This window comes from Falco cherrug, chromosome 6, assembly GCF_023634085.1.
Source record: "Falco cherrug isolate bFalChe1 chromosome 6, bFalChe1.pri, whole genome shotgun sequence".
Classification (NCBI taxonomy): domain Eukaryota; kingdom Metazoa; phylum Chordata; class Aves; order Falconiformes; family Falconidae; genus Falco; species Falco cherrug.
Genome location: NC_073702.1, coordinates 28,916,318 through 28,930,135, shown reverse-complemented (window position 1 = coordinate 28,930,135; position 13,818 = coordinate 28,916,318). Strand labels below are relative to the sequence as shown.

The 13,818-nt window shown below is 38.2% G+C and overlaps 1 protein-coding gene across 1 annotated transcript in view; it reads left to right on the top strand.

Moving 5' to 3' along the window:
- NOL10 (nucleolar protein 10) overlaps window positions 1-13,818 on the top strand; it is a 53,385-nt gene that overhangs the window by 7,338 nt on the left and 32,229 nt on the right. The window contains exons 6-12 of the mRNA XM_055713931.1: window positions 1,004-1,140; window positions 1,903-1,968; window positions 3,403-3,463; window positions 3,971-4,056; window positions 4,405-4,483; window positions 5,694-5,843; window positions 8,219-8,285. Coding sequence (XP_055569906.1) covers window positions 1,004-1,140; window positions 1,903-1,968; window positions 3,403-3,463; window positions 3,971-4,056; window positions 4,405-4,483; window positions 5,694-5,843; window positions 8,219-8,285 — 646 coding nt within the window. The remainder of the gene's footprint in view (window positions 1-1,003; window positions 1,141-1,902; window positions 1,969-3,402; window positions 3,464-3,970; window positions 4,057-4,404; window positions 4,484-5,693; window positions 5,844-8,218; window positions 8,286-13,818) is intronic.

The window sequence follows — 13,818 nt, the reverse complement described above, 5'->3', positions numbered from 1 at the left end:
GATATGTAAATAAAGACAACAGATTTAAAATAACTTTTGTACCTCGCATTTCTTGAGGTTCTCATCCATATTTGCATTGGTAACAATATAGTCCAGCAGTAGGAAATGTAGAGTCTTCAATGGTCTACTACTTCTAGAAGATGCATGGACTATACAGATTTGAAACTAAACTAGCACTCTTTTCTAATCTAAGCTAAATAGAGATGGGGCTCAGAGTCAAGAGTTAGCCTGAGATTATCTATACAGTTTCAGTTTGTATGCATCGTGGCATGAGTTTGGATCAGGCCACCTGTTTCTTCATCACACAGTGCTTGGGTGTGGTTTGAGGTACAGCATGAGTGTAACGGATGGTGTGGATGATGCTGTCTCTGGAGTGGGAAGAATTCCTTCATATGATTTGAGTTGTGCCATGTTAACTTGCCATCAGGACTATAGGGGCAGGTTCTGGCCTATTTTATTTACTACTAGTTAGCCTAGTAATTCCTCCCTGCGGGGTTTTGCAGGACTGAGATGTTTGTCTCAGTTTCAGAAAGAAACAACGTGCTTATTCAGTTGGCAAACAACAACAACAAAAAAAGCACAGAGGTCGTTGGTGTCATTATTGGAATGCTGCCATGCGTCAGGACATTCATGTGCTTAGTACCTATGAACATATTGATGTCTGCGTGGCATTGTACCTGGAAGAAGTTAACTGTCAGAAGTATAGGTGTTAATTCTGGTGCAGCAGAACACTGAGATGGCTATACTGCTTCTGGTTGCAGAGTCACTTTCAGGATGTCGCATATACTCTTGTGAATATTCATTTAATGTTTATTAATAAAGCTTTTTGCTGTGGCTAATGAGAATGATGAAGCACTAGTCGATTCTGTCTTTTTAATAGAAATGGTTTGAATGAGTTGTGATAAACTTGTCTGTGAACTTGAAAAAAATCACTGTAAGACAAAGACAAATTGCGGAGCTTGTCAGCTTCTGTATGTTTCAGTGCTTTCTATTTTCTTTTCAGATTGTCTTCTTGCAGTGTGGTAGATTTGTGGAGTTTCATTCGCAACATGGCCATTACTACAAGACAAGAATACCAAAATTTGGTAGAGATTTCTCTTATCACTATCCATCATGTGACCTGTATTTTGTAGGAGCAAGGTATTGATCAAGTGCATTACTTTGTTTCACTTTTTTAGCAACGTTTTCCAGGAATAAAATGAACAATGAAGTACCAGAAAAGTTAAAAATTGGAAGAAATGGCAGTTCCTTCCAATTTAATAACTGAGACTGTTTGTGAAGAGTAGAAAATATGGGAAGACTAATATAAATTCAGTTGCTTGTACTGTTTTAATACTTTTTTTCCCTTTGATTCTTAAACTGGGTACATTATATGTTAGCAAATTTGTTACAAAAAAATCTCAATTCAGTGTACTGTTCTAAAAAGTGATTAGCATCTAAGTGAGGGAAGTTAAGTAACTTTTTCTATCCTGGTTGGTGTTTTGTTGCTGTTAAAATGTGAGTCAAATCACATATAATTAGTTGAGTTTGTGAGAAATCATAGTAAAAATAAAATGAGGTCTTCAGGATTTCATACAAAGTAAGTAGCAATTTAAGATGTAACATAAATCATAGGAAACTGAAAGATCCTAAAAAAGGAATTAATGCTTCTTTTCCCTGGAAAAAGAATAATTGGTAGGATATTGCAGTGTAATAAATATCTTTGGTGAACATGCACATTTTTCTCTGTATTTTTAACACTGAAGGACAGATTTGTCTTAGTTTTTAGGTTGTGAAACCTGAAAATTTTATATTTAAAAACTCCTGTTGACAGCCTGATTTTACTATAACTTCTCTAAATTTGCAGCAGTATTTTTCAGTATTTGTAAGAGAAAAGAGTAATTTTGAATTTTTCCATTGTAGTTCTGAAGTATACAGGCTGAATCTGGAACAAGGAAGGTTTCTGAACTCCCTGCAAACTGACGCTTCGTAAGTTATCTGTAATGCATGACGTCTATCTGTCGTCTTTCCACCAGGTGGAAGCAAACGACTAGCATGCTCTCCATCAGTACTGTATCTCAATGCTGCCCAAACATCTTGTTGTGTTAAAAAGGAGCATACGCCGAGCCTGAGCCTCATTTTATGTTCTGTAATTCTTTGTTCTAGTTTTTATGTTTTAATTGAGTTTTCTTTTGTGGATATTTTAAAATTACTTAATATGGACTTGTAATAGGTATTATATAACTTGATCTTAAGAGCATTTCATTAAAACTTTGCCATTATTGCTCAATTTAGCCATCATATAGAGATCTACCCACAGGGTATGTACTTTCCCAGACATGTCTTTGTCCTTCTGCTCTTGGAGTAGCCCAAACAGAATTTTTATATCTCCAGCATGCGTCTGATTCTTTTGAAAACCCTACCAGAGCAGGAGCTGGGCTGCTTTAATGTGGGGAGAAGCAGATGAGAAGAACAGACTCACCTCGATAAAATGTCTAGTTGGTGGGCAACAGCTGGTGTTCAGTGGGTAGGATAGCTTAATGGACAAAGCAGTATTTGGGAAGGCACAATACAGAAACTGAGCAGCAGGAAAAAAATAAAAAAAGGTGGGAAAATCCTGGAGTGGAAGAGCTAAAGGTGTAGTGTAAAATCTGAATTACAGAAGTGAGACTTGAAGTTGGGAAAAGTTGTGAGGTGGGGAGTTGGATGAGTTACAGAATTAGAGGTGGAGGGCTTTGAATGGAAGAAGTTGGAGAGTACTGGGACGAGTGGTGTGTAAGGGCAAATATTTATACTTTGGAAGAACTGTTGGAGAAATACAGGACTCTGTTGAGAAATATGGTACTTGAGTGAGGGAGGGGAAGACAGGCCATTCATCAGAGTATGTGGTAGATGTAAGCTTGAGAACATAAGTGTTTGGGAAGACCTTTTGCCATAATTGAGTTGTTTAAGAATATAATGGAACAGAGCAATATGGCAAGGCTTGGTGGTAGGTGTGGGCAGAGAAATGCAGAAGCATTCAGGTTGGAGAGAACCTCAGAGCCCAGCTTCCTGCTGAAGACGTAATCACACTGAATTCTGATGAGTTTTCCCAGGGGGGGTCTTAAAAACTCCAAGGATGGAAATTCCACATCTTCTGTGGGCAACCTGTTCCAGTGCTTAATTATTTGCATAACATTAAAATACTTTCCTTGCATCTGGTTGGAACCTTACCTGTTTCAAGTAACCAGCGCTGTCTCTGATGGCTCCAAATTTTTGGTCAGCCTCTCAGAGTATAGGAGGGTGCTATTAAAGCAACCAGTCCCTCCCTAGGGCCAGCTTTTGCTTTTCCAGGCTGAGCATTAGGGTACATGATTACAGGAATCTTTTTAGTTGTGTTAAATTATTCTGAGGTCATTAAACTTACTCTTTTTTCTGTTTTAGAGAGAGTAATGTCTGTGACATAAATCCTGTACACTTCTTGTTCGCTATGGGGACGGCTGAGGTAAATGTTTGCATTCCTTATATAAAAAGGGCAGTATTGTGTGTTTCTTTTTTTATATTAGTTTGCCTGAGGATAAGAAGAAATCATGACAGGAACTTAATCAATTTGATCTCATCTGCTAAGTATAGATCCATTAAATAAGGTGACTTTTTAGAGAATAGTGCAAATACAATTTCTGAGCTACCTTGGTTGCTGAGATGCTTGAGATGTAGCAGGTAGGAGAGAAAATAATGTTACCTTGCTATGCAGTACAGCTGTCTGTAGAAATTAGCTAGCATGTGTACCCTATTATCTTCAGAAATTTAGTGTTAGTGATTTTGATTGAGGTCAGTTTTTTAAAAATACCAGTGAAATCTGTGGAGCTTGTATGCTATTAGAACAATTCATGTCAACTTGGGGAACTTGGTTAATTTTTCATAGATTAATTCATAATTTTCTTTAAACACTTTCAGAATACCAGACTTCTGTTGGATAAGCTTGAAATACTTTTTTTTTTAAACTGTTTAGGGTAAAGTGGAATGCTGGGATCCTAGAACTAGAAATCGAGTTGGTGTGTTGGACTGTGCTTTAAGCAGTGTGACAGCAGATGCAGAGTGAGTAAAGGCTACCTTTCAAAGTGTGTTCTTCTGTTTCTTTCAGAAGTTTTGCATTTAGGAACAGATCCCACTTTGCATTAAAACGGCCTGCCCAAGGTCTGGTCTTGTTGCTGGTGTGAATAAAGGGTTTTCTTAGTCATAAAGGAGTCTCTTACTGATCTGAGTACTAGTGGCTACTTCTCTATACAACCACAAGTTGTGGATGTAAACAATGCAGCTTTTTGAAGTAGTATTTCTGAGTGATATCTATAAATTAATTTTAATTAATTAGCTATTTTTAACATTTCAAAATTATTTGCAGCCTTTATTGAAAGAATGTCTAACTATAAGCATCATGCTTTGCAGGATAGATGGTTTACCATCTGTTTCAGCCCTGAAGTTTGATGGAGCTTTGAATATGGCTGTTGGAACAACTACTGGGCAGGTAGGCTTAACTTCATCTACAGCAGTTCTTAGGAGTTCTTGCAATTGCCAGTCCAAGTATATCATACATTGAGTGCACTTATTGTAATGTTAATATCTATTAACACAAATTATTATTAAGAGTGTAAATTATATGTATAGAGAAGTAATAGTCATTCTTAAACTGCAAATTAATTTTGTCAAATGGTCTTGCTCTTTAGAACACTATAGGGACCACTTAAAGTCATCACAACCTACATAACTAGATAACTTCCAATTCTGTAGTTTCCTTATGACTTCAGTCAAGTATGCGGGGATGTTGCTGCTTTTTGAGACTATCAGTACCATCTCAATGCAACATATGCTCTCAGTTATCTTGATGGTGGCCAGAGAAGCAGAAGTGATTGTCTTTCAACTATTGTTTTTACTGTCTTATCTTTCTATAAAGCAGCACTTATATTCATTTATTCATTGTTGCCATCATATTTATAAAATGATGGTGGGGGGTGGGGGGTTCTGCCTTCATCAGTCTTTTCATGGGTTTGGAAAACTAGCCTGTCAAGAGCAAGTATGTATGTAAGAGTTGTATTTACAATAATGTTAGCATACGTACCAGGCAAGTTTTATTGGAGATTATACTTTTTTATTAAACAAACCAGTAATATTTTTTTCCCCAAAATTATTAGTATTCACACTTTGTGTATGAAAGATTCAAGCAAGGTCTCTTAAGTTCCATAGGAAACTCTGGAGATAAAAATGCAGGTTTCTGGAAGACAGGGCCTGTATTTTCTACCTTCTTTAACATAAAAAATTACATTCTGTGGGGTTTCATTGAGTGGAAGTGTTACTGAATGTGGAAGGGGGTCTGAAAATTCAAATCTTGTGAGAACAGCACAAGGACCTGAAAGTGAAATATTAGTAATTAAAAAATGCTAACAGCCTTTAAAATGGCTCATTTTCCCAATAGGAATAAAAAATACTTTAGAAGCTCTTAAATTTGCTCTTAATTTTTCTAGGCTGAAGCATGCTGAGGTTAAAATATACTGCCAGATTAAACTAGGCTCACTTAATAAACTATTTTCAGAAATTAAAATGATTTCTTTTATGTAAATTCTGTCCGTGTATTTCAGTAAAACATCTCAAGTTTAGTTAAGTCTTCAGTGAAGATCTGATGTGCATGACTTCCTCTTAGCATTACAATATTGTAAATTTAATCCCTTTTATTCTTCAAGGTTTTATTATATGATCTCCGGTCTAGTAATCCATTAATAGTCAAAGATCACCACTATGGCCTGCCTATTAAGTCAATTCAGTTTCAGCATCAGTTGGATTTAATTATCTCTGCAGATTCTCGAATCATAAAAATGTGGAACAAAGATACGGTAAGTGTTTTTTTGTTGCTGCATTCAAATTTTCTAATTTTTACTTCCTTTTTGTTACGTTTTTTTCATGCAGCTTGAATAACAAAGCTGAAATTCAGTGTAGGAAGTTGAATTTTTAATATGTCCTAATTTACATAACACTTTGTCCAGTCTGACTAAATAAACCAGCATCTGGGAAGTTATTCAACCGCCTGTCAGGTAAAAGATACAATGTCAGTTATTTTTTTTTAGCTGTTTGTACATGTCTGCCTCAGATGCTCCTTTCAATAGAAGGGTTTAAACATGAAAGGTACTACCTTAGCCATTGCCCTGGTTTGTGTATTTCTCACAGTATGCTTGAATACATCCATTTGCAAATTTTCATCAGAGAAAAAATGGTCATTCCAATTCCCTGCTCAAAGCAGGGCTAACTTGAAAGGTAGGTCAGTTAGTTTATGACCTATTAAAATCAGGTGCTTCCTATTTTCATAGAAACCTATTTGGAGATTGAAGCAGATACTATGCCTAGATCCAAATCAAAATGTGTATTATGCTGTAATGGGTTATGTTGCAGTAGGCAATGGCTTATCTCTGCCTTTTGCACCTTTGTGTGAAATGGAAATCTCTAATTTTCGTAACACTTCCTTTCATTACATTATACAGTTCTTTTTCTTATCTTTCTGTCAGTGAAGCTTGCACAAAATGTTACCCCATAGGTTCATAGTAATACTGCTGTAACTTGGTTTGGTTTGAGGGGCTAACTTTAGTCATTGTATTTTAGAAGGACTGAAAAACGTGCACCATCTGTACTTTTCTAGCTTTATAGTGAAACATACCAAGAACAGTTGTAGTAGTTCAGAGGCCCTTTTTTCTGACTATTTCAGGCAGTCATTTCTCTATTGTTTTGCTTCTTCATAAACTTTCAACAGCCTCTTTTATTTTTTCTGTGATCGCAAGCGGTTTTTTGCAAGCTCCTCTGCAGTTATTTTTTATTGTTTAAAAGAACAAATACATTATTGGTTATTATTTAAAACATCTGCAGTGGCTGCTCTCCATTTTTCCTAGGTGTATATATATTTCCCTCATTGAGAGTGAAACACTGTAAGGTTTGTCAGGTGGCCTCTGCAGTGGGAAAAGGGAGGGTTTCTTACTGCTGGAAGGCAAAGATAGCTTTGGACTCTTTCCTAGAGTATGTTCCAGCTGGCTCCACCTCTCCCAGATGTTGGTTCCTGACTATCTCTGGCTGGGAACCAACTGCAGAGGCAGACTGTGGGGTGGAGAGCATATGGCTTTGATACCAGAATAGCCCCATGCTGAGACGTGCCTTGGGGTGGGGAGCATGAGGCTTTTGTCTGCTAAGACCGGGGTGGGGGAGGACTCTTATTAATCATCGGGGAGAGACCAGAGGTGGGTGGGGTAACAGCATGTAACTGGGAGGGAAAGGAAGGGCCCAGAAAGGTAGGTGGGATTGCTGCAGGGAAAGAAAGAAGAGGAATAGGATCAAAATTTGCTCTGTTCCTGTCCCTCATTTAGAACAGTGTAGACATGTACTCTCATGCTTTGGATTCTGTGGCCCAGTTCTTAGAGACTCTTCCTTTACTGGCTGTCTTGTGTGTTGGCTTATAAGAGCACCTGTATTTTGTCTGGGTTTTTCAGACTCTGTTCCAATTCTTATTTTTTTCAGAATGTTGTTTCCTGCTTTTACCTCTTTCTTAAATAACCTTTATAACTTCAATTCTGATCTAAGCTAGATACCACTGGATGCTTTTACTACTTTTATATTTAGACCTCTTTAATACTGAGTTTATAAATTATAAACAAAGTGCTGAGCTATATTTCCTTTCATGTAGATGTGAGCAAGGTGGAGGAACCGAGCTCCAGAATAAAGTTCTACTTCCAGTCCATCATTTCAGCTAATGGTACTTACTAAAATTGAATTTGGTAGTTTTAAATAATTTTGAGTTGAACAAACTGAGGGTTACACTGCCAATGTGCCCAGAACCTATGGACCTTACCCCCCACCTTTTGCATAAAATAAAGTAAATCTAGCACATATATTTTCAACACAGAAGTGAGTTGAAAAGTTAGAGGTGCCACTGTACATTGCTGTGTCTTCAATAAATAGTAGGCTACGCTTCCTTCTAAGAGATCAGATCAGAGGCAAAATACAACATTGAGTTCTTTGTGTTGTGTTCAGATCCTTTAATAACATTTTATTAATGTTATTACATATATATATGTGACATTATATAAAAATATATACATAAACAGCAAAATCTGTTCCATCTTTATTCCATCTATTTCTTAGATTCTATAATGGCTATTCTTAATGTTTAGATTTCCTAAATTTAATTATATTGTTTGGAGTTCTTTATGTTTTCTTCCTGTAATTTCAGGGGAAGATATTTACTTCAATGGAGCCAGAACATGATATCAATGATGTCTGCCTGTATCCAAACTCAGGTAGGTTAGATATATTAATGCCTTAACACAAGCTTTCCCTCATTGAACTTAACCCAAGCTGTGGTCTTGTTTTTTCTGTTTAGGTGATACAAGTTAACTCTACTTTCCTCCTTATGACAGAGTTAGGAGTAAATGGTTACTTGTCAGTTAGTGTCATTGTTTCCTCTGCATCTGTATTAAATCGGAGCCTCTCTGCAGTTAGAAGTTGCTGTGCTGTCAGTTGAGTGACTGACCTCTTTTGCTCTTTCAAATAGCTGAAGTGTTTCATTTCATAAGAATAGGAATTTTGGCCTTTTGTCTCAGCTAAGTCCCAGATGAATTGGAGCTTGCTTTCTAGAACTAGGAAAAATCTCTTTACAACAAGTTTACGTATTTTTACAAGTGTTTACAACTATGTGGTCTGTCTGTGTTTTAGATACAGCATTTACTGTGCCCTCCCTTAGATTGAGGACTTTGGTTTTAAGTGTAGATTCTGTAGTGCACAGATTTGCATGCTTTTTGTGACTGTTTTCAAATTTGTCATTTCCTATAACGTTATGTTCAGAGGTCAAAACCGAGGGTCGCTTTTAACCAGTTTCCAGATCCTACCTTACAAGTAAGATACTTTACAAAATGGTGGTTGTGTGTGCACATGTGCTTTGGCTGTACCTTAGATTGCAACTGGCCTTAATCTTCCCTGCTTGATCTGAGTTGCTTAGTTCTTTACTATGTGACACCTTTTTCCTTTTTAGAAAGCAGTACTGAAGAAGATGTAATAAAACTAGGGCCACTAGAATGGCACAGGGTAAAATTCTTGAACCAGAGAATGCCTGTGTTGCAAACTCTGCTGCTATTTTAATTTTGGAGAAAGTTAGCAGTGAAGACAGAGCGACTTGGACTTTGCTTCATACTAGCAGCTCAAATTCAAGATTGTAGATAAGCGAGTTTGAGATTTTTAACGAGTTAAAACTTATCTTGTCTTTTCTGCCAGCTTCAGTTAAGAATGTGTCTTTTTTTGTCTTTTTTTTTTTTTGTCTTTTTTTTTTTCCCTGTAAGATGAGCACTTAAATACTGATTCCTGCTGAGATGGTAGGCATTTTTGACCTTATGCAGCAGCAAAACTGCAGTGGTCTGCAGGACCTCGCTGATGAAAATATTAACTTGCTTCTCAGGTTTAGCCCCCTCTGAAACAGAATTCCAATACTTAGGAATTGGGCTAGGTTTTTCTGAGCCCTCAGAAAGACATTGATAGCGTTTTAATCTATGTTCCATATATTTGTTTTTGCCAGATCCATGTGCCAGAAATAATGCAAGCAGAGTATTGAAGCTTGCCAAAACAAGGACTTTATGGCATGGCACTGAGGGTACATCTCATGTGCCCTGGTTGTGTGTATGAATTCATTTAGGTGTATTTGAGAATAACTGTGTGGTAACACTGTGGACTGTGCAACGTGGAGGTGGACAAACCTGATCTGCTCTTATCCATAGTGGTTACAGAGAGAGATAATTGGAATGAATTATCTTTAGTATTTCGTTGAGGTTTCGTCTTTGAGCTTATTGATTTGATCCAAAAGAGAATCCAGGAGTGAATTAACATCCATGCAGCATTGATAATGAAGGGCTCATGACAGGGAGTGAAACAGAAGCAAGCTATTTGACAATGTAGAATCTTAGCGTAATTTAGGTTGGAAGGGAGCTTTGGGTGTCACGTATTTCCTGCTCAAAGCAGGGCCAGACTTGAGGTTAATCCAGCTTTGAAGTCTGATCAGGTTGCTCAGGTCATAAGCAGTCAAGTTTGAATACCTACAGGGGTGGACATCACTCAGCTGTGGATGCTGTATAGCCTCGGGTGTGTAGACGTGCCTCAAGTACTTTTGCAGAAATTATTTTCGTGAGACTGAAGGAAGAATCTTGCAGCACAGAGATTTGAATGCATGTATCTCCCCAGTGTTGCTTATTGGATATTGCCTTTTCAGGTTTCTGTGATCTAGATAGTGTGTTCCAGTCCTGTGTCTCATCTCTTCTCGAGTCAGTTCTGCTTTTCTTCTTATTATTTCTTTACTATGTCTGGTGGGGGGCAGGTTAATGTCTTTTGGTAAGAACTGTTGTGGGATGAAAACCGGGTTGTATTTTATGATTATATGGAGGCAGACGGGGAATCCTAGAACATGCTGCAGTGGAAGTTAAGAGGTTTAAGGTAGGAGTGATGCCTTGCATGTTCGTCATAAATACTGTTGCTCCAGAGTTTAAGATACCTAGCACCACCTCATGCTCATTGAGAATCTAAATAATAATAATAATTGAACATCTGAAAATAAGGAAATACTTTCAGTAATATGAGCTTGCAGTTGTGGAAATCTGCAAATAAAATATCATTTAAGTACCAGTATGGCTATGGCTCAGTGCTCTCATTGGTGCCCCTCAGCATGCTCAGGGCATCCTGGATGTTCATGAAGCCAGCACAGCTGAGGAAACCCAAGAGATTTTTGCCTAGCTTGTGTTTTAACATTTCATGAGAAACGGCTGCTCAGAAAGCCCATACCTTAATCTCACCCTTATGAAATAGTTTTAACACTTCATTGTCACAATTACAAAATACAAATAAAGAATTGGAAAAGAGAAACTACACTGTAACATAAAATATTCTGAAATAGTGACTGCATCAGTGGATAAGGGAAGAGCTACGAATTTCAACTATGTGGACGTCTGTAAGATCTTTTGACACAATCCTCCACAACATCCTTCTCTTTAAATTGGAGAGATGGATTTGATGCGTGAACTGTTCAGTGGAGGAACTGGTTAGATGATTGCATTCAGAGGGGAGTGGTCAACAGGTGGAGATCAGTGACAAGTGGTGTTCCTCAGGGGTTCATATTGGGACCAATACTGTTTGATATCTTCAGCAATGACATAGTGAGATTGAATGCACGCTTTGCGAGTTTGCAGAGGGCACCAAGCTGAGTGGTGTGGCTGGCACACCTGAGGGATGGGATGCCATCTAGAGGGACCCGGGTAAGCTTGAGAAGGGGGTCCATGTGAACCTGATGAAGTTCAGCAAGGCCAAGTACCAGGTGCTGCACCAGGGTTGGCACAATCCCCAGTATGTACATAGGTTGGGGGATGAAGGGATTGAGAGCAGCCCTGCAGAGAAGGACTTGGGGGTACTGGTGGATGAGAAGCTGGACATGACCTGGCAATGTGCACTCACAGCCCAGGAAGCCAGTTGTTGTGGGCTGCACAAGAAGCAGCGTGGGCAGCAGGGCGAGGGAGGGCATTCCGCCCCTCCACTCCGCTCCGGCGAGACCCCCCTGCAGCGCCGGGTCCAGCTCTGGGGCCCTCGGCACAGGGGAGACATGGACCTGTCGGAGCGGGTCCGGAGGAGGCCACAGACATGGTCAGGGGGCTGGAGCAGCTCTCCTGTGAGCACAGGCTGAGGGAGTTGGGGCTGTTCGGCCTGGAGAAGAGAAGGCTGCGGGGAGACCTTACAGCGGCCTTTCGGCACTTAAAGGGGGCCTATAAGAAAGACTGGGACAGACTTTTTACCAGGGCTTGTTGAGCTAGGAATAGGGGTAATAGTTTTAAACTGAAAGAGGGTAGATTTAGACTAAATGTAAGAAAGAAATGTTTTACAATGTGGGTGGTGAAACTGGCACAGTTTGCACAGAGTGGTGGTAGATGCCCCATCCCTGGAAACATTCAAGGCCAGGCTGGATGTGGCTCTGAGCAACCTGGTCTTGTTGAAGACATCCCTGCTCATTGAAGGGGGGGATTGGACTAGATGATCTTTAAAGACCTCTTCCAACCCAAAATATTCTAGGATTCTGTCATTTATGGTAAACTGTGTATCAGTATAATGTGAATTATTCTTTTTCAAGAGTATTTTTTGAATTTTTTTGAAGTTGGGTTTTTTTAAAAATTAAATTATTTTACCAACCAGCTTCAGTATTACTGCCTTTCATAGGAAGCAAATCCTTGTGTATCTTTGACCAAACTACATGGTGACAAAATTCAGTGGATCTCTTAAACTAGCTATGAGTTTCTTTTCGCTGATCATATGTGCACAGAATGGGGCTAGGGGAAAAAAGGCTTGCCAGTTACTGAAGTAGCCTTCACTCCAGTTAAGTTGTAGGACATAAATGAAGTTGAACAGCATCTTCATTGTGTAGAAAGCTGTCTAATTTGTTTCAGTTACTGTAAAAAACCCCAAATTTAAGTTAAAAATTTGCATTTTCTCAAACTGCTTCTCCTATTTACTACTGCTTCATACTCCTGTTTTTCGGACCATTTTCCAAAGATGAGTCTTATTAAAACCTTTTCTCTGGAAAAAGAGTCCTAATTTATTTCCCTTTTAAAGTGATCAAACTAGGCTGCTGTGTAGTTTGTTAGGGTGTGGTCTCCCCATAAAAAGTGGTTAAAACTAACAAGCTGAAACTATGAAAATGTGTGGAGTAGACTTCTCCTTTCACAGACTTGTTCCTTTTTTGTATTCTTTCATTTCCCCTGTAGTATATGCCCATGTGCTGTTCCAAAGTCTGTTTTCCCTCCTTTAATTATTGGTGGAAGACTCAAAGAGGTTTTCCTTTTACTGTCATCTTTGAAGCACCTGCAGAATTTATTTCTGTCCTCTTGTCTCTAGTGATTCACGTTTAGTCAATGGAGAAATGCTTTGTCTCCTGAACTAGTAGTAAGCATACTGATATGTTAAGAGTGTGTAATCTATACACTATAGTACATTGTGTGTATATGTATGTACTATAATTGCCTGCAAACCTTTTCAGGTAGGGTTTTCAGCCTCAGTTTGCTGACTAAGCTTTCACAAATATCTTGCTTTGCCAAGGAAGCAAGCCCCCTTTTTTTTCTGACATTATAAGTCCAGCTGCATTGTGTATTTTTTAATAAAAGGATTAGGTAGAAAGGATTACTCCACCCATGTTAATTGCGTTCCTCTAGTTGGGTGTAAATTATATTTCTGCCCTCTGGGTGTATAGTAATTGACCCAATTATTCATAGTCTCAGTGGCATATGTTACAGTGCTTTTAGATCAGAATGTTATCTAACTTGATTGCTCTTTTCTTCTTCATATTCCATCTCTTGTATTCCTGGTGAACAGCTATGTTGGAAAGACAAAATTGAGATAAATGTAAAAGTGTATGCCAAATGTCCTTATTACTCTCATGTAGAAGGAAATTGAGAGCATTTCTCATTTTGAACTTACATGAAGTCTTGTGGCAGTAGGAGATTTTTCCATGGATTTTAATACTTCTACAGTATTTTTTTATATTCAGAGTATTTACAAGCTTTAATCATGGTATTTCTTAGGTATATTCGTAGATATTTCAAATTTCCAGTTTGCCCAGGTTGGCTAGTATCACTAATATTACAGCACTTGAAGCCACAATATCCCGTCACTCATTTTGTGTTGAGAAGCTACTGTTGTTTTGATTGCCCAAGATAAAATACAAGTAAAGGTGTAAGCCATGTATGATTTATGACTTTGTTATATATGTAAATTATATATATATGTTATATATTATATATGTGTTATATATATGTA